Raw genomic sequence first — 21,087 nt, forward strand, 5'->3', positions numbered from 1 at the left:
GAAATTTTTCTTTGGCAACGCCAGGAGTAGGAAACTTCCTATATACACCGTTATCTAGACATTGGCGCCGGTTCCTCTCGTATTGGCCAGAAGAAAGCCAACTGGAGCATTATATCATTGTGATGGCAGCAGTATACAGAAGAAAAAAAACTGCATCCCCGTGCTTGATTTGAACGAACCACTGTCGGCGGAAGCAGGCCAACTTTGTATCTCGTTGCTTTAATTAATTCGACCATCACTGCAGCCTCTTGCGCTGCCTGCATATCCATAAATTATTTGTGTTTAAGCATAATTTCTCTTCGCCAGGCGTGCTAAGGTAGTTGAAACTTAGTTCCTACTCCTGGTAGTGCTTTATAGAAGATCACTCGGCAGTCTTGCCAGCAGCAGTGTTATGATGCAAGCTGCATCGTGATTAGTAAACAAACTAGGCGTTCTAAGGGGTACTGTTGCAAAGCGAGGGGTGTGGCTGGCACTGAATAGAGGAGGCGTGGCTAAAAGCTGCGAAATCCAGTAATGCTGAAAAGAAGGGCTTCACATCTATGACAGCACCAAACTCGCTGGTTGCCAGCCGTGCTGTAGATTGGTTACAACATGGTGTGACCGCTACCACTGGTTGCAAAAAACTGCAGGAGGTGTAGTGCACGGTGAGACAATATTCATAAAACTACCTACCTGGTAATGGGTCTTGCTATGCAGCAGAATTAGACACAAAAGGTGCTGACACACATAATGTAGCCATGATGGCTAAGCATATTTCATGACCACGGGTGAATGTTGAGTAGACTTACCCCCGTATTCACAAACCGACCTTTACCTTCCCTATCGAGGTCCTTACCTTTACGGCTCCTTTCCGGGTATCAGAAACGAACCTTACCCTTAAACTGCACCTTTAACCGCCCTTTCAGCCTTGGAAAGGGCACGTTCGCAAAGGTAGCCCCTGGCCTATCTTTAGCAGCTCCTTTTGTCAATTCAACATGGCAACCGAGTACGATCGACGACCGCTTTTCTGATTTATCAAGTTCACGGAGTTAATGGAAGAAATCGATCAGGTGCCCCATCGTGCGAAGCCAGCAAGGCGAGTGCTGAGGAATTGCCAGTACCCGATGGAGCTGTTCGACGATGGGATTCTCGCGAGGTACCGCCTTTCGAAGCTTGCCGTGCTGGAACTCTTGTCTGTGCTGCCGCTGCACTGCTGCCCTAACGGACGAGGTTGCCCCGTGCCGCTGTGACTGCTTACCACCCTTCGATTTTGCAGTGCGGGAACTTTCCAAGTTGTTGCCGGCTACCCTGTCGATGCATCTTTACCGGTGGTATTGATTGTATCCGCCGTAATCGTAGCAACATTGTTTCTGGCACTGGTCAAGTTTCCCTAAACCGAAGATATGCAAAAACTAAACCAGGAGAGACGTGCGAAAACTTCGTTGTGCGCCGAGCTGGTCGCCGCTTGCGAACTGCTGCCCCACTGCAAGCAGGGAAGCACCGATTGGCAAGCATCGATGCGCAGCTTGGCTCAAGCGCTGCCCACGGCCGGTGTCACGCTTTGAAGTTTGCACCAGAAAAGGCAAAACAGCTATGTTATCAGGAAGTTTGCCTGCTATCGTCGAGCAGGGACAAAGCATGCCTGAGCAAGTAGCGAGCTTTTGGCTATAGCACCACCCATGGGCACACTGTGCTATGAACTGCGCCTGGCTGCCCTGGTCGTCGCTAGGCCTTTAGCCTGTTTCGCATCAATGCAGCAGCGCACAGCGCTTCGGAAGTAATCTGGGCTGTAATAATGGCGCACTATTCATATCACTGTGCTGCCAACAGCATCATCTCAAAATAAACTAAAAATATGGTCAATTTGCACTACGCCTTCAGCACCGGAGCTGGCGGACGCCAAGCGAACCGGACCGTAACGGCGGGCCAACTGAAGCTGCGAGGCGGTTTTTGCAAGAAATTTGCTCGCATCGCTGTCACTTTCACCAGCAACTCAGTATTGGCCATTACTCCACAAAAATGATATATTGTTGACATTTTTCTATCCCATGTTTTATTATTTACGTCAAGAGCAACCTTCAGCTCATTTTTTGACGCCGGCAAACGAAATTCAGCTAGGCCGGCCGGCCAGCTGGCTAAGTGGACTCCACGTTCGTGCCAGAAAAAACAAAACAGCCATGCTATCGGAAAGTCTGCAATATTCGGGCAATGACAGCATGCCTGCTCAAGAGCCCACCTTCCGGCAGCGACGCCGCATGCGGGCGCGACGGACTACGCTGGTTCTTGGCTGCCCTGCTCGTTGCTAAGCCTAGCTAGTTTTGCATCGATGTCGCAGCTGAGGGTGCTTCGGAACGCCACTGCTATAATAAAAATACTACTCTCGTCACCACTTCACTGTGAACCCGTGTCATAACAAAATAAAGATATGCCCGATTTCCGCGACGCATTCAGCAGTGGATCTTGTAGAAGCCAAGGGCGAGCCGCACAAGGCAGCAGCAAAGCGGCTAGGGTGGCTTTCCACCATCGTGAGTTAATTAGCCCGTTGTGTCATTGGCGGTGTGGGCCGGGCAACATTATCCTTACTTTTTCTATGCCCACACTAATATATGTCAGTAATTTTTTACACCTAAAAATAGAAAGCACGTACACGGGCCGACTAGTCTGCCACAGGTGGTTCACTGTGCCATCCTCACACCTGCGTCTTTTGAGGGTGGCGTTCCACCGTCGCGAGTTATGGCATCGGTGTTTCAGCGGAGTCATGATTGCAGTGCCCTCAAAACAGGCTTTGGAGATGCATGATATATATGATGCATCTGCGGAACACAGGTGCGCTGTTGTTTCAGAAGCATAAAGAGTGGGAAGCTCCATGACACCCACGTAAAGGCAGTCATACATGATCATAAGCTATAATATAGTACGCATTTATTAAAGGGACAGTGAGGAGAACTCTATCAATTGTTTTTGTTTGCAAAATCTGATAGTTTGGCATTTCATGGGCTTGTTGCCGCTTCTCCGGGAGCGAAAAATGCACTTATTTCAAAGAAATTTGGATTCGACATTGAAAAAGTTTTTCCCGCCCTCCGATTCTAACTCTGCACCCTCTTATGACGTCGCAGGACAGAGTTACTTGAAACGTGACGTAAACGCAGACTCCGTGATTTCTGGTAGCTAGCGGTGCGGTCTAGCTGGAGCCGAAATGAAAGCTACCACTGCCGCACGTGAAGGCATCTATTGGGGTTCGCTACCGTCGTTTCTTTTACGTTTGCACTGCCGTCTTGCCAGCGTTACGATGGATCCCGTTTTCGAACCCAACAACGAAGTTCTCGCAAAAACTCCCGCCTGCATTTCAGCGACCTCAGCCCCACAGAGCATGCGATGCTTTTGAGGGAGCATGGTTAGGTTAGGCGCCGGTGGCTCATTTCCCCCTTCCTCAGTGAGCAGCCGTTGGTAATTAAATATCTTAACCCCAGTGTGGGGAGTCGCAAGGGGTAAGGACAAGGTCAGCGCATCGCGCCCATTGAAGGCTGGCCGTGGCTTTAGGGCCAATGCATTGTGATTCCTTGAACGGCACTTTTGCACGGTGTAACAGGTGGCATCGAGGAGGTTTCTCATGGTTGCAAGGGCCAGGTTATTTTTTTCTGCCACAAAAAACGGATGGGTTCTCATGGGCGCTCGCGTTTAAAGTTGGCGGCTTGAAAGTAAAACCGACGCTTCAACGGGTTCCGCACATTTCCGGAGGTACGGGGTCCACTGTATAGGGCTGTCTCGCCCACTTGCACCTACCTTCAGATGTGCACAGTGAATGGATTAAATTAGCCGAGAGCTCGAAGAGAATGGCTCTGCCCAATTGCTGAAGCCATTGGATGGAGCCGCAAACGAGCTGGAGGAGAGCAGTCACGGTCTCTGCAGGTTCCAAAATCTCTTTTTCTTGACTGCCTTATATCTTGTCTCCCGTCCCTATAAACGATTTCCGTTAACTAGTTCAAAGTTAACTGGCACAGCCGGGAACGTTTCGCCGGGTGAGCATACGAAGACACAAGTGCTCTTTATGCTGCCAGCTGCCTTGTACGATCACCGACCGTCGTGCCATCATAGTTTTTCATCGACTGTGGCGATCATCTGGCCAGCCTTAACAGGCTCCTTCAAAGGTTAACTACCACTTGAAGCGGCACTTGTAGTTCCTCTGCTGTTCGGCGCTTGTAAATCGAGGCGCGTCAAAACCATGAGGCATGGAAAGATCATAGACGCGAAGCGCCATAATGAACCGAAACTCTCCTGGCCGCCTGTGGCACCACTAAGCATCGGTTTTCTTTGCTTCCAACATTCAGGTTGTCTTTTGTCTGTCTTTCTTGTGTGATAAAAGTGCACTATTGGTTTCAAAACAAAATATACTTCAATATTGAACTGCGCAACCTTTCTTTGTCAGCCTCAGATTCCTGGCGTCCATGGAGTAAGGAAAGTTCCTCCAAGGTGGCGTCTCTTGTCCTATGACGTAATTACGCTTGTACTTGCGGGATTGGCCTGTGGCGGCGATACCTGTATTTTGGTTCTTGCTATTTTATACTTTACAAGGGCTTTGTTTTCAGTAAGAGTGGCGTTCTTGTGATCAGGAGCTGGTATTCTAATGATACAAGCCAACTTCAGTTTCTCTTCAGTGTCCGTTTAGGAGCCACGATAGGCACTTAATTCACACCCAGCTATGTTTACATTGATTTACTCCCACACACAGCTGCATGTCTTATTAATTGCGATGCACAAAGTGCAACTGAAGTGGACAGATTTTGGCCTTGTTAAGATACTGGCACAGTTTTTCGAAACCATTAACAACTAATGTCAGATCAGTTTACTGCATGTGAGGCATGTAGAGCGCGAAAGCACATTTGGATTCCAGACTTGAAGCGCACAAAGAGACAAGAACAAAGAAAAAAGACGTGTTACACACGAGCGCTTTTGTGTGTCACGTCTTCTTTGCCCTCGTCTGTTTGTGCGCTTCAAGTTGTTGGAATGTCTCACCAACACGCCCAAACAACCACTTTGCGTGCATATGCTTACTACATTCACAGGAAAACTGGAGCGAAAAAGAAATACTAAACAGGAGCTTTATATCGCAACCTCTAGCGCAGCATCAACAGTAGCTTGCTTCCCACAAAGCAGTTACAGCAGGGCCGGTATCGAAGTTGGCAAGAAGCTGCGGCGATCAAATCGTGTTGCTAAACGAATCTCGAAAAACTTTTGCTCTTCAGAGCAGTAAATCTCGGAAAGAAGTCTGCAAACGCAACAGAAAGCCGACTAGCAAATGACTAAGCTCCAGCGGCTCGTCTGCTCCTTGTGATTACCCATTGTGAAACCAGGTGGTGCTGTTTGCAAGATTTAGGCTAGGTGACCTGAACCACCACCTGATTTAAAGGGTTCAGCCTTATCCATTCAGGTTCCTAGACCACGATTTGGGTGCTAGATTTAGGTGATGGTTCCTAGATTGACTTTCGGCAATGCGGTCCTGTGCATGAGACCAATGTTCAAGCAAGGTTAGAAATCAAAACGCGGTATAGCGAAGCTAGTTTTGGGAGCACATGGAAATACACCAAATCGGGGGGTACAGGGTGATATGGGATGGGCGTCGTTCGAGAGCAGAAAAGCTAGCAGTAAGCATTTGAGGAACGATTGAGAAAAATGGGGGAAAAGCAGTTGGCTAGTAAAGTTTTCAGATGCCAGTATATAAGGAATGTTGCCACGAAAAGGAGAAAGCGAACTAGAAAATTGACAAGCAAATATCGACACCAGTAGGGAGGCAAGTAAGCAATTATCGGATAAGAAAAAGGTTACAGAAACAGAGAGCTTTGTGGAAAAAAGGGATGCTGGCAAAATTGGCACCGAGAATATACAGGACCTTTAAGCAGGAAATTGCCAAAGAAAATATCTTTGATAATTGTAGGGGAAGCTCTTTGTTGTTTGAGGCCAGGGATGGGAGTTTTGCGGACTGAGACATAGATTCGGGTACCACGAGATAAACAAGTTGTGTTGCGTGCAGAGAGGAGGAGGAAACGGCTGAAAGCTTGATACTTTTCTGTAAAGGGCTTCACCCTACAGTGGAAAGCAGCGGGGCTGATTTATTCAAACCATTGGAGTTTAAAGACAGTGAAGGAAAAGTAGATTTTAAGCGGGTAGAAGCAACCAAGCGAAGGTTATCCGATTGGTCGCTAAAATCAAGAGAAGAGTAAAATTTCCCAAGTCATGGCAAGGTGGCTTTAATCACCGCCCAATTTAAAGGGTTCAGCCTCATCCATCCATCCAGGCGTGCGCGCTGGGCAGCGCAGGTTCTCTATGTATCGCTTTAGCTAAGGAGAAGTTGTAGCATGTGGCTACGGTCGTTTGCTCAGCACTACTGGCCAGTGTTCTGAATGTAGAAAACATCTAGTACACAAAATGCTTTAAGCGCATAGCTACATTTGCAATGCTGCAAATTTAGAAGCACATCACTAATACGGATGGAGGCTAACATGTTTTAATGGAAAAAAAGATGGGGAGGGGAAATTTAGGAGCAGATCACCAATGCAAATGGAGGCTATAAGGTTTCAGTGGAAAAAAAAGTGGGGAGGGTGAAGTGGAGGGTGGCACGGAGGCATGGGGTAGACTGGTGGTCTAGAAAGTACTCTGACCTAAACAGCCCCCCCCCCCCCCCCCCCCCCCGAAGGGTGTCATCTATAGTTTGCAGGCGTTGGTGAGTGGAGACACCACAGGTTCACGATCATCCAGAGGGACATCCCCGCAGGGGGATGATGGTGAACAGTGCATCACCACGGACCCAAGCACCCGAGCCTAGCCGTGCATGGCATCGCCCCGTGTACGGGGAAAAGGGGATCCTAGTGGTTGAGCTGATGCAAAGCGTTTGGATCTTCAAGGCCCCTCGGCGGAGGCAACACACCACTTTGGCCCCAGCTTCCTGTAGATGGCACCTCCGGACTGATTCGACTTGGAGAAATCGGCAGTCGCCTTTTCCTGTCCTCCCCTCCGTCTTTCATTTTCCTATCATCTTTCTTACAACTTTCCTGTCTTCTCCTCCGTTCTTGGTTTTTAATTTTTCATAGGTGGCAAGGGTTAACTTTGTGTGGCCAACTGCCCTGTGTTGTGTCATATTTGGTTCTAGTTTGGGTGTACAGCTGGCGTGGGCAGGGCTTGCTAGCATGTTCCTGTCCCTTTGTCTAGCTGGGCTCCATGGTGGGCGGCTGGCACCATAATCGAAAAACTAAATTTTTATGGCTCCCCCTTTTCCAAATCTGATCGCTCTCTAAAAAAAGAGGACGGAATGAAGCAGCTGATTTTTTCTCAAAATGGAGACAAACATTTTCAAAGTTCCCCGTAATCCACAGTGAAAGTGACGGAAAACAAGCAAGAATAATATCCCCATTTCTTTTGTCAAAGTGCTTAACCGATACCTTGGTCCCTGGCTACAAGGTTTCAAAAATGGCCAGCGGTGACTTCTTGAACTGTGCGACAGCATCCAGTGCTCCAAACTATCGAACATTGCATCTATAGGGGACATCTCTGTCTCTGTAACCCCCCACCGATCTCTAAACTCAGTCCAAGGCGTAATCTCTGAATCTGACTTTATCCATCTCACTGAAGTCGAAATGCTTCAAGGACTATCTGACCAAAATGTAATTGACATTGACAGAATCAAAATCCGCAAGGACAAGAAAGAAATAGATACTAAACGCTTGGTCCTTACATTTAACACCAGCACTTTGCCCGAAACTATCAACGTTGGATACCTGAAGGTCAATGGCCACGGCTCACAAAGTTGCCGCGGGCAAAAAACTTGCGCGAAATGCGCTTCGAAGGACCCCCATTCTGAGGAATGTGACGCAGCACTACGCTGCGCAAACTGCGAAGGAGACCACGCTGCGTACTGCAGGGCGTGTCCGTCCTGGAAAAAAAAAGTATTCACCATAAAGACAACGGAAAACATTCATTCAAAGAAGCAAGGAGGCGTTTTGCGCTTACCAACACATTTTCTTTCACAGCAAAACCCAACTTCGCTGATGTGGTGCGCGGGGGCGTAGGACCACACAGAACTCCGGCACCTGCCGAGGCCGCTTCCACTGAGCCGATGGCAGGGCCCTCCGTGCCCCAGGCAGGGACAGCGAAGGCTGCTCTGCCACCATCAAAGCAGGGAGCGCCAGTCCATGGGTCGGCATCCCGCAGGACTTAACCCGTCGGGGGAGGCTGCTTGAAACTAACACAACCGCGGCTTCTTCGTGGTCCTCCAGTACCTCTGGTGAGGTGATGGATACATCTCCCACTCCGCATGCTTTACATCGGCGGAACAGCTCTCGAGCGAAAATAAGACACACCCCTCATAACGGGTCCAGAACGTAAGTAAGCCCCATATCATTCCCACCCCAAAGGATAAACATGGCTTTTTTAGTTCTGTGGAACTGTAGAGGCCTGTTGAGGAATTACAGTGACATAACAGATATTTTAGGGTCAGTGTTGCCCGTAGCCTTATGTCTTCAGGAAAGCAATCTAGGTCGACAACATCTGAATATCCTGAAACATAACCTTTAGACGCAATCACGAGCAGGCAAATAGACTCTCAGGAGGCGGCGTGATTGTCGTTCAAAGCAGCGTCCCTGCTCGAGAAATCAAAACAAAACTTGAAGCTGTTGTGGTCAGCATTGTCAGCTATATAACAATTACTATTGATTCTGTATATATTCCTCCACATCTTACATTAACAGTTCATCATCTACAAGATCTCATCCATGAGCGCTACGACTCTAGGGGCCAAGTAATCGAAGATTTTATCCTTACAAATAATGTGTCTTTTAAATGCGGAAAAGGCCACATACTGCTCCCCTACTTCAGGGAAAATGATCTGTTTAAATTTGTCGTTTACTTCACCTTCTGTTTTTAACAATTTTAAGTAAGATGCCCTTGACAACCCATATGGTAGCAATCACCTCCCTATACTAATCAGTTTAATATCTCCACCGGAAATAATCTCCACAAAACTGTGACGCTGGAAGCTACATCTAGCAGACTGGGAGCTTTTTAGAGCAAAAGCCACTTTATAAAATATAGATTTAGAAAACCTGGGCATCGATCAGATAAACGAAAAGTTCAATTGTATAATAACAGCTGTAGAATTAGCTATTCTGCAGTCTCCTGGAATAGTGTGACAAAACCACAAAGTGGTGTACAAAAGACTGCTAGGAAGCAAAAAACGACAAAATAGAGCTTGGGGTAAATTTCGCAGGCATCCGACACATGAAAATCTTGTAAATTTTAAAAGGCAAGATCTAAAGCTCGGTACATTCGTCGCATTGCCGAGAAAGCTTTGTGGCAGAGTTATGTTTCATCTATAAACAGTCAAATCTTATCGAATAATTAAACAACTCGCTGTTCACAATTCCTCTTCTGACAACACCTGGCACAGAAAGAAGCATAAGGGAACAGGCAGACATTTTGGGTGAACACTGGTGCAGTTTCCAGTTCATCGCAATATGCGCAGTCATTTATAAAACAAAAATGTAACCGAAAAACAGACTTCCAATAAATGGAGGTGAAAAAGAAGAATACAATTTAATTACTCTCCAAGAAATAAACAGAGTACTGTCTGCCGGAAAAAAAACTGCTCCAGGAGCCAACCAAATACACTATGAAATGCTTGCCAACCTTTCTGAGCCTGCCATAGAAACACTTTTAAGATTCTTTAACACAGTTTGGATAGCAGGGAAAATACCTGATGCCTGGAAAAAAGCTATTATTGTACCGTTTCTTGAACCTAATAAACCTCCAACATCTCCTAGCAGTTATAGACCCATATATCCCTTACCAGTTGCCTCGCCAAATTCTTTGAAAGTGTCCTGAATATAAGATTAACTTTTGTCCGTCATTCCTGCGAACTTCTAGATATCCATCAATGTGGTTTTAAAAAGGGATGCTTCACAACAGATCACCTAGTCCATCTAGAAAATACTGTCAGAGAAGGTTTTATCCACAAACAATACTGTCTTGCAGTCTTTCGATTTAGAGAAAGTATATGATATAAAATGGAGGTTCCGGATTCTTCAGGACTTAGCTCAGCTCGGCATCCATGGCAGAATGCTGGACTTCTTAAAAATTTTGTCTAACCGTTCATTTAATGTCCGCCTAAGCTCAACCTTTTCGAGGAATTTTATTCAAGAAAATGGAGTACTTCAAGGGAGTATTTTAAGCTCAACTCTATTGTAAAAATGAATTCTCTTAGCAAAATACCGAGGTCTGTTATGTATTCACTTTATGTAGATGACCTCCAGATAGCTTGAACATCCTTCAACATAACTTGTGAAATACAAACACAATTAACAAACTTGTATCATGGGCAGACAGAAATGGCTTCCAGTTTTCTGCACAGAAAACAGTAGCCATTATTTTATCACTGAAACGAGGATTACGGGCAGATCCGACCCTACATCTGAACGAAACCGAGTTGCCCATACAAAATGAACACAAATTTTTAGGTCTAACATTTGACAAAAAACTCACTTTCCTGCCTCATATTAATGCATTAAAAAAGAAAACAGCCCTATCACTGAATATACTCAGTCCGTTCACATAAGCACTGGGGTTCTGACAGGGCAAGCCTAAAAATTTACCGCTCTGTGGTACGATCCTGCTTAGATTATGGCAGTATAGTATATGGTTTAGCAAGGCCATCGTATTTGAAATGACTAGACCCAGTGCACAATTTATGTTTAGGCCTGTGAACTGGTGCTTACAGGACGTCACCTATAAATAGTCTATGTTGAAAGCAACGAGCCGTCACAGACAGAAGAGCCATGCTCACATGCTCTACATTCTAAAAATTCATTCACTGCACAAACATATTTGTTACCCCATCGCTACAGAGCGCCCATCTAGAGTACCCTTTTAACAATAAACTGCAAGCTACCCGTCCACTTGTACGATTTGAAGACTTGCCAGAACCTCGGTGTACTAGACATATTGCCAAGCATTGCTCGAAGGCGAGGTCCACTTCTGCCATGGCACAACTTTCCGAAAATCTGTGATCTCACTCTTACAGACTTCTGTAAATAACAAATTCCACAAGAACATATAATACAAGAATTCCACTCCCCGTAGGGGGGTGCAGCTTGCAGGCATTGGTTAGTGGCGACACCACGGGTTCCCAAGCATCTGCAGGGACATACATCCCGGTGAACAGTGCATCACCACGGACCCTAGCACCTGCACCTAGCCGTGCGTGGCATCGCCGTGTCCGGGGAAAAGAGAATCCTGGTGGTTGAGGCGATGCCGAGCGTTTGGACCTTTAAGGCCCTTTGGCGGAGGCAACACACCACATTGGCCCCAGCTTCCTGTAGATGGCACCTCCGACCTGACCTGCCCGGGGGAAATCGGCAGTCGCCTTTTCCTATCCTCCCCTCCATCTTTCACTTTCCTGTCTCTCACAACTCTCTTATATCCTACTCACTTGGTTTTTCCTGGCGGTGAGGGTTAACCTTGCGTGACCAATTACCCTGAGTTGCGTCATATTTGGTTATAGTTGAGGTGTACAGGTGGCGTAGGCAGGACTTGCTTTCAAGTTGCTGTCCCATCTTGTTAGACTCCGTGCTGGGTGGCTGGCACCATGACCGAAAAACAATTTTTTTTTGGCTCCCCTACTTTCAAAACCAGATCGCTGTCTCAAAAGAGGGCGGAATGAGGCAGACGACTTCTTTCAGAAAAGAAAAGTAACCTTTCCCAAATATCACGTGATCCACAATGAAGAACAAGATAAGCAGGCAAGAATAATGTCCCCCTTCCTTGTGTCAAAGTGCTTGACAGAAACCTTAGGCATTAACTGTAAGCTCTCAAAATGGCCAGGGGTGATTTATTGCTTGAACTGTGCGACAATGTCCAACACTCCAAGCTCTCCAACCTAACGTCCATAGGGGAAATCCCTGTGTCCGTGACTTCTCATCGCTCACTTAACACTGTCCGAGGCATCATATCTGAAAATGATTTTGTTTTACTGAAAAAGAAGTGCTCGAAGGGCTCACCGACCAAGACGCCATAGATGTGCACCGAATCAAAATCTGTAAGGACAATAAGGAAATAGACACAAAACACTTGATCCTCACATTCAACACCAGCACATTGCCTGACACAATCGACGTGGGATACTTGAAAGTCAATGCAAGACCATACATACCCAACCCTCGTGGACGTTTCAATTGTCAAAGGTTCGGCCATGGCTGACAGAGCTGCCTCGGTTGCAAAACTTGCACAAAATATGCTTCGTATGATCACCAGTCTGATGGATGTGACGCAGCCCCGCGCTGTGCAAATTGTGAAGGAGACCATGCTGCATACTCCAGGGCTGGAAGAAAGAAAGATAATCACCATAAAGACAAAGGAAAACATTTCATTTAAAATGCGAGAAGGCATTTTGCGCTTAAAAACACATTCTCCTTCACAGCAAAACAAAGACTTCCACAGTGTGCTTCCATCTTCACTGTGGAATGTTGCGTTATCTGTGTAGCCATAGAAAAAAAAGTAAATGAGAATTTCGGCAAGTTTTATTTACACAGACTCGTCAAGTGTGCTCACAGCCCTTCATTCTAGAAATTCAATAACTCCACTGCCCGGTGACCTCATACACAACATCACAACAGCCATAGCTGAAGGACAAAACATAAGACTATGCTGTGTACCTAGTCATGTCAACTTAAAAGGCAACGAAAGAGCAGATTTGTGCGCTGCTCAAGCTGGTGGTAAGCAAATAAAAAATGTAAATTTACCCTATAAAGATTGCATGAATTTACTACAATGTAAGGCAATGAAAATTTGGCAGTCCACTTGGAACAGCGAAGTAACAAGCTACACCTAATAAAACCAGTGCTCGGTGAATGGAAGTCGTGTGCATCAGAAACGTTTCAACGAAGTCATTGTCTGCCACCTCCGTATAGGCCACACACACATTACTCACAACTTGGTAACAAAAGAAGACAAACCAGTTTGTGCATGTGGAGATGAACTCACAGTCAGTCACATTTTAATGGTGTTCTCATGTCTGCATTCCCTTTAGAGCTGGTTTTCATGTCTAGTATTTCTTGAGGCAGGCTGGCATTGGCATTGCAGTGAATCAAAATGAAGCAGCATTTGTGCCTCAGTTTTTTTCATGTCTCGAGATTCATGGCACACTTCGACGTCACAGTCGCCGTTAGGCTATTGAAACTGAAACAGCACTTGAAATAAATTCGGTTTATTTATTTTATTTCAGAATACTGCAATCCACTGCTTGGCCCAAGCATGAATGAATTTACATTGTTACATAACCAAAAAATAAAATTATACAATATTAGCAACACACGGATACAAAACATACATATAAACAATATTAGCAGGTATGTATACGATGTAACACATCAGAAAAATTTCGTGAGGAAAAAGCAGATGCCAGTAACAAATTCCAGTCTTGCACTTTTCTGGGGAAAAAATTATTTGTGGCAGAATGGCACGTCGTAATCCATGTGTAATAATGCCTTGTGCAACATTACAAAGAAAAAAACGCACACCCAAAAGTTCGATGTCTATTCTCCTTTGTTATTAACCCCAATTTGTGAGGAAAAAAGAAAAATTGAAGGATATTTAATGGACGTGCCACTGCGAAAACAACGGTGCACGCTGATGTGCAGACACTTTGGCAGTATGGATTAGGTACGTTGAGGTGGAAGGGGGCAAATATTTTATTAATAATAAATACTAGATTTTGGTTGTACACATGGTTCATAATTAAAGATAACCAAAGAAAATGAATTCTTTTCCTGTGAAGGTGGTGTGCATGAGGTGTCTGTGGCAATGCCCAGAGATGTTTCCAACACGAAGTGCAGTGGCAGCTTTTTTGCGCTTTCTATACCCTTTTTTTTCTACTGTGGCCACGTTTAAATGTAAAGAATAGAAGATGACTTGTCCTTTGTCAAGGACTGCTATATTTAAGGCCATGTTTTATGTTTTTTTATTTTATCACTGTTATGTGTAAAGTTGCTAAGATATCTGGATCTAAAAAAATCCACTGCTCTTGTTATTTAATGATAAAAAACTGGTCAGCTCCACTGAGTGAAGTTTCATTGCTACATGGCAGCACACAACAACAGACAACAAAGGAGGTGACACATAACTAGGTGCTGAAGTTTGCAAGCTACAGAGTGAACTTGTGTAAAAAAAGCTGTGAAAGTTGAAAAAATTCTTCCCATTACCATTCTTGTATAATTTAAATTGTCCCAGTTTTTCTTCCTCAGTAGCACTTTCTAAACAAAAGGAACAAGATGTTTTCAATTTTAGTACTGGAAGTATTCCACAGTGGTGATTTTTGGGAAGTAATATTCCATCATTAGTGCTGCTTTGCATTGATAGGTATGAGATCGTGTAGGTCACTGGGGTGAAAATGCTATTTGTCTGTTTGGTTGTAAGTGCTGTAGTTCGTGCATTATCAACTGGTAGGTTGTCCTTTATGTATTGCATGCTTGGAAGAACTAGTGCATGACAACTTAAAGTCCTAGAGAATAGAGGCTGTGACCTTTCCTGCAAATGCTTGCTGCTTTAACCTGGAGTGCTTTGCTTCACTTCTGTGTCAGTATGGTGCACCCTTGTTTCATCTTGATGGTGACAGGTGTGAGCAAGAGTAATCACTGGCCTTTGTTACTTTTGTTCTGCTATCAGGTTTTCATCACCCATCTGAAAACTTTCTTCATGTGCGAACGCGGGGGCCGCATTTCGATGGAGGCGAAATGCAAAAGGCGCCTGTGTGCTATGGGATGTCAGTGCACCTCTTTCTTCTTTTCTTCTTTCACTCCCCATTTATCCTTTCTCTTACAGCGCTGGTTCGGGTGTCCAGGGAGATATGTGAGGTAGTTACTGTGTCAGTTCCTTTCCTCAAAAACCAATTTTCAATTGTTTTCAAAACAGGGTGGCCAGCCACATCCCCAGATTTATATGGGATTACCATTTGTTAAGGTATTGTAAGGCAAATCCTGCATGATACGGTTGAGGACATGGGTCACACTGTTTTCCACTGTTGTACTTTTCAAACGGCCAGAATGGGGGTTATGTATGATGGACTGCCATCCTCTTCAGCACAGCCACTCACCGCTTCATTGTTGTGTTATGTGGGGCACAGACTTGTAGCATTCCTTGCCAGTCTGTGTGCACCTCACTCGTTAATCTATTCAAAAGTGGGTAACTTAACGAGGGGTGTGAAAAAGAATTTCCTCTCTGTAGAACAATAAATTTGGCTGTTGCCTCTTCGTAGCTCCTTCACATTTGGGTACAAATCTTTTTGTCCAACACTTGTGGGTGTGATAGTTTGCACGGATTTGTGACACTGAAATGTATATTCAGTGCTTTCTGTAAAATCATTTTTTGGAATTTTTCTTTTGGCCAGAACAGAAGCAGTGCACTACTGTTGAAAGCACTAGCTATGCGGCGCCATTAAAGTTTCTTAGGCCTGTGAAAAGAAGTGTAAAGAAGAGGGAGCCATGCTTAAACATGATGAATTGGATGGACAGATATGACCAGTCTGCTGTGAAAACAGGTCTTAGAAGGTGTGGCATGCAAGTGGAAGGACCTTACCACTCATGCAGGCACCTGCATTTTTTGGATCAGGCTTAGTTGCTCAAGACTTCCCAATTTTTAGCCCTATAATTTATCCATTTTTTCACTGTGTGATGTGCTGGCAAACGTGAAAAAGGGACACTGGACACTTTTTTTTTTTCACTCTCCTCAAGATATCTGGAGACCAGCTGTGAAGCTTTGATGAATTTTTTTTTCGATAGGGTCAGCGAGGCTGTGCGGATGCATTTGCCCATTGTTTGAATGAAAGCAGCTTCTGTTTGACTCTGCTACCTGAGGCAGCCAAAATAGATTTCACAGTTCACATAAGCAATGCTCACCTGAGCCTCAATTTGTGAATACATTTAACAATCAACTTGAGTTCAGAACAGGTGCCTCTCATGAACTAAATCTGTGTGTCACTGAAGTTTTTAGCTCTGGACATGCCTAACTTTGTAAGCCATCAAGAGAATTCACTTGTCAAGATGTTGGCCTTTGTCTGGGAAATCGGCAGCCTGTCACAGTTTGCTTTCCAAAGCTTGGAGCGGTTTTCTAAACTGAAATCTTTCTATGTAATGTAAAGCCTCTTAAAGCAACGTTTTGGATACATTGAACAAGCTCAATGCACTATGTGACCCACTGTTGAAAGTAAGTTTTTTTTTGCTCTTAATATGGACTGTCCCGAAAGAAGAAAAAACCACATATGCACTGAAATTTTGGTGCATGTTAGATCACTGCATATGGCCTAGATTTTTTTGAAGCTGCTGTCTTAGGGCATTCTTCATAGCCAAATTGTAGCTTTAAGATTTAGGTCCAATAATTTTGAATTTTGGGCCAAATTGCCCCACTGACTTAGGAGGAAGTTATGAGAATTGACATCGTGCTTGAAATGGTGAACAAGGTCTGTGAGTTCATGATCAATCACCACTAAGCAAACTGCGGCTAAATCCCTGCGTCATTCGCTAGCTGGCAAATGAACTGCAGCTCTGTCGCTGCTCAGCCCTTTGTAACCTATGCATGGACTTGATGCGCGGGCTCAGGTAATTTCTACGACATATCACACGTCCCCTTTCATCACACTCAACTTGAGCAGATGGTTACCGTTTTTTCTTCGGCCTTTTGGCTCTCCTCTGTACAGTGCAGAGAAGCTCATAGAAAGGCAGAACTTGCTTCCGATGTTGACAACTCTTAACCTTGGCCAAAAAGTTCAGTAAAGCCGAATTCACCCCATTCAGCTCGGTAATGTCATAATAGCACCCGACACACTGGGATTTCTTACCATGGAGCTGCAGGTATTGCTGTGTTGCACACTTCTGTCGTGGCTTTTTATTCTCCATCTTTCAGTTATAAGTGTCATGGCCACATGGTAGTAAAAGCACGTAGTGACATCATTGGCTACAGTGTGCATGATCGTAGCTACATGATGCCGCATTGGGAGTCTTGATGTGGCACTGACGGTGCATTTGCGTGTGTGCATGTGTGTGTGTCACTGCCATCAGTTGAGTTGAATACACTGCAGGACAAAGGTCTCTCTCAATGACCTACAATTAAGGTCTTGCATTCACCATGACCACATTATTCCAGCATATTTCTTGAGTGTCCCTTATAACCAGGGTCGCTTTGAGATGTTAAACCTTATTTTATATAATATATATATATATCGAGCTCACTTCACCTGACTCCTGGCCTGGTCGGATTACATTCTTCTTGTCTTGGCATCAATTCTGACATCCTTAAAAGACCACTGCTATCATATCTCGACATTACATGACCTGCCCACATCCATTTCCTTTAAATTTTAACGAAAATTAGCTCACAATGCTGCCTAGACCAGGCTGGTTTTTTTTCCATAATGTTACTCCAGTTATTTTCCTATCCATCGCTCTCTGCGCTGTTCGTGCATATGGCTTCTATGCTGTTGGTGTCTGTGTAGAAAAAATAAATGGCAACATCTTGATATCTTGATGGATAAGTAGCGTAAGGGGGTTCTCGCTCAGCTTCTGCCCTCACCATTCACGCATGTTCTATGTGGCACTTATGGTATTACAGAATGTTCTACGTTTGTCACTATGGACGAGAGGTGCTGGTGAACACTCAAGGTTAGGTTGCATGCAGCACGAATACACTCGAAAGTAGTTTGGACAGCCGCTGCCACAGTTGGCACAGCACTGTACATGACGTATGGCGGTCATAGGTTCAGATCCCATTGGCGCCATGTGGTTGTTTTTCTTCTTTTTATCAATTCCATTTAATGTAAAACATGATTGCACTACAAATTTCTTCATTGATCAGTGCCACAAACTAAAAAGAAAACTCAATGGCAGTTGCATGTGCTTCACGACGGAAATGCTTGAGTGGTTGCCATTGCAGATTACACTTATTGACCACACACCAATTTCTTTTTATTTTCTTAGTCTTTGTTCTCGTAATCTTCATTTAACGCTGTGACACTGGTCATTCACTACAATTATAGATCGCTGGGAGTCTTAATACCACTATTGGCACAGTGGTACAGCAGTTAAGCAATGCACCATTGCTCTTTGATGGCAGTTGCCATTGGTGGGGCTTGTGCGACCCTGTGCGTCCTGGGCAACCTCTTGCGACCAATCTATAATTTAACTGCCACCTGCCACGGTGGGCTGTTTGCTCACAATCCAGGGGCCAGGGCTTCACCTAGGGCTTCACCCTGTTTACTAATCTGCCACTTTCTCCGCGACATGTCCCTTTAATGCTGATGCATTAAAAGAAAAACATTCCCTCATGCTTCCGTTGCTTTCGATGATTGTGAGTTCCTTCAAATGTACATCATAACGAGCCCCTCATGTCCTACCCTTGTCTGTTCTACATCGAAAATAGTATTACAGTAGTACCCCGATTATAGGGACCGCGCAAAAACCGTTGTACAGTGCTATCAGTTATATTTCTTTTTCCCCTTGCATTATAAAAAGGTGCCTTGTTTGCTTTCAGCGAGAGTTCTGAGACCGCACAACCAGGCCTTCCGGCCTCGAAGCAGCCGCTTTAGACGGGTGATATGGACGACATGCCAGAAATATGGCCGCTCCAACTCTTCGAAGACATTTAGCGACGCGCGACACGACCTTGCCATTGATTCCGCGGCAGTTGGCAGCACAGCCTGTATTAAGAATTCGCATCATAAAAGAAAAAAATATAGATGAATTATGGTGCTCGCCTGCGGCACTCTTGCTGCAGATGTGCGGCCCGACAGGTGGTAGCGCGCCGCCCGCTCGGTGTGGCTAGACCTAACGTGCTCCGCACTGAAGCCACAGCGGTAGCTAGCTCTTTTGAGCTAGCTACCGCTGATCATAGAGACGTTAATTTTACTGCCTGCGCAAGGCTTGCAGAATTATGCAGAAGTCTGCTTAAGAGTGGTAATGCGGAAGCCTGTCCCTTTCATCTTTTTCTCCCTCCATTTTTTATTCATGATTTTTATGATTTTATATTCTTTTATTCTTTATTTGACGTTTTATTTCAACTCGTCAGCCAGATTTTTCCCACAGCAAGATCTCATCGCGCACTAGCTAACACAATCAAATTTGCACATTTATCTTCACAGAATGATGTAATCGTGCGGACAAGTTTTGCACACACGAAACACAGAACATAGCCTAGTAATGCTTTCGCATTAAAACTTCATGCTAGTCTGAATATAATATTGATTTCCGTAACGCCATCGGCAAAGTCGTCATTAGAGGTTGTCGTGTGCAGGATCTCATTGTTGCGTGCTCGTCACTGTCTTTATTTTGATTTGGGATGCCTTGGGTTGACATGGCATCTGCCAGTAAAGTGCTCCGCCAGCCCCTGACATTCTGCACGGTACCCGCCAGTCAAATTCAAATCATTCCATTTCCAGAAAAAAAGTTCAGGAGGGGCACCCGAGCTAAAAGCTGCTTTTGTCACCTTGATGAGGGCCAGGGTCCAGCATATTGCAAGGCAAGGCAAGTCGTACAAATATTGAAAACAGAAAAATAAAGGAACATAAAATATCAATCTTTAAACACAGCACAGCTAGACGTGTAAAATGTGGTTACAAGTAGAACGTGTATACACTTTTGTAGAAATGTAAAACTGAAAATGAAACATGCATATGGATGACTTTAAACACATTCAAAATCAAAATAAATAACGAGTCCAACGTGAGATAGAAAAACAGTGCAAAAGCAAACAAAAAGTTTATAGTGTGGTTACAATGGTTGTGTGATGAAAATATAAAGAAAAATATCTGGAACAATGGAAAATGGTTATTCGCCAGAACATCTGTACGGATATACAAAGTACTGTCGCAACTGGTTAAAGCTGGGATTGGAAAATTGCGAATTTTTGTTTCAAATTAACAGAAGGTTGTGCTTAAGGGACTGTAGTGTGTAATTGGTGTGGAAATGGGGAATTTACCATAAATCAGTGCCGCGTATAAATGTATTATTGCTGCTATTTTGAACAGGTGCGATTGTAGAAATAAAATGTCTGAAAGGGCCTTATTAAACATAAAATAGTGCATCATGTGAAATTCATACATATTTTGCATGGGGTCGTTTTTTTACTGACGGAAATATTGTTCAGTAGAAGAAAAGCAGTCAGTGTTAGCTATGCTGCGCACAATCTTACGATGCTTTGCGTGCGTAATTTTCAGTCGTATAATCGTGGCTTTTAATGCATCATCCCTGTCAGTGATTCGACGGGCCCGCACCAGTTCATCGTAAAATGCGGTTTTTGCGTGGACTGGCGCATGATTGGGGTTCTACTGTGCATGCACCAATTCTCTAAGTGTACTCACGGCACTAATTCCAGAAGTACAGTCATACCGTTGCTTGCAGATATACACAGTATCACAGCAGGCATAACACAAGGATAAAGAATGAAATTCTGCTGGGTCCCAGGTAACAGGAATTAATGGCATTAAAAAGCGGACATGTGCCACACAAGCTGACAACAGCAATGTCAAGAAAGGAAATATGCCTTGTATTGCATGAGGTTAATGGACTCTAAGCTGAGGTAAATTTGAGTGTACATGCAGTAACAAAGTAAATAATGAACTACACTTGGTTAAGCCTTATTTTGGAATAAAGGGGTCATGCACAGGCCAAGAAAATTTCATACTGATTTTATGCAGTCTCTGCATTGGACACGCGATCCTTACGCATGGCTTTATTCACGCAAAACAAGAAAGCTACATGTGAATTGTGCGAAGAAGCCAATTTAAACCACATTTATTGTCATGCACAAAGTTTAAACGGGCTCTAATAATTAAAGTTGCAGTATTCCTGGGGTGTTAAAGGACGCCGCTTCACAAATATCCTCTAGCAAGATTTTTTTTATGGGCTTTCAAAAAGCTGACATGTATGTAGTCAAAATTTGAATACCGGCACCTTCACGCTTTCCCTCTCCTCTCGTCAATTTTTGCACGCTGAAAGGTCGGCGCTCCTCCGCCGGCCCCACCGCCGAGGGCGTAGCTTCCTGACCTGCTGGAGCTACGCCGCTTATTGGCCGCAGCCATGGTAG

The 21,087-nt window shown here is 44.6% G+C and overlaps 1 protein-coding gene across 10 annotated transcripts in view; it reads left to right on the top strand.

Moving 5' to 3' along the window:
- Nucleotides 1-21,087, top strand: part of LOC144121767 (uncharacterized) — a 38,482-nt gene that overhangs the window by 12,814 nt on the left and 4,581 nt on the right. For 5 of the 10 annotated variants that reach the window (XM_077655153.1, XM_077655150.1, XM_077655152.1 and 2 more), the window contains one exon: nt 8,001-8,351. The exons of the other annotated variants lie outside the window; for them this stretch is intronic. In XM_077655153.1, coding sequence (XP_077511279.1) covers nt 8,263-8,351 — 89 coding nt within the window. In that variant the 5' untranslated portion in view covers nt 8,001-8,262. The remainder of the gene's footprint in view (nt 1-8,000; nt 8,352-21,087) is intronic. 10 annotated transcript variants of the gene reach the window in all.

This window comes from Amblyomma americanum, chromosome 2 (genome assembly GCF_052857255.1).
Source record: "Amblyomma americanum isolate KBUSLIRL-KWMA chromosome 2, ASM5285725v1, whole genome shotgun sequence".
NCBI classification, from domain to species: Eukaryota; Metazoa; Arthropoda; class Arachnida; order Ixodida; family Ixodidae; genus Amblyomma; species Amblyomma americanum.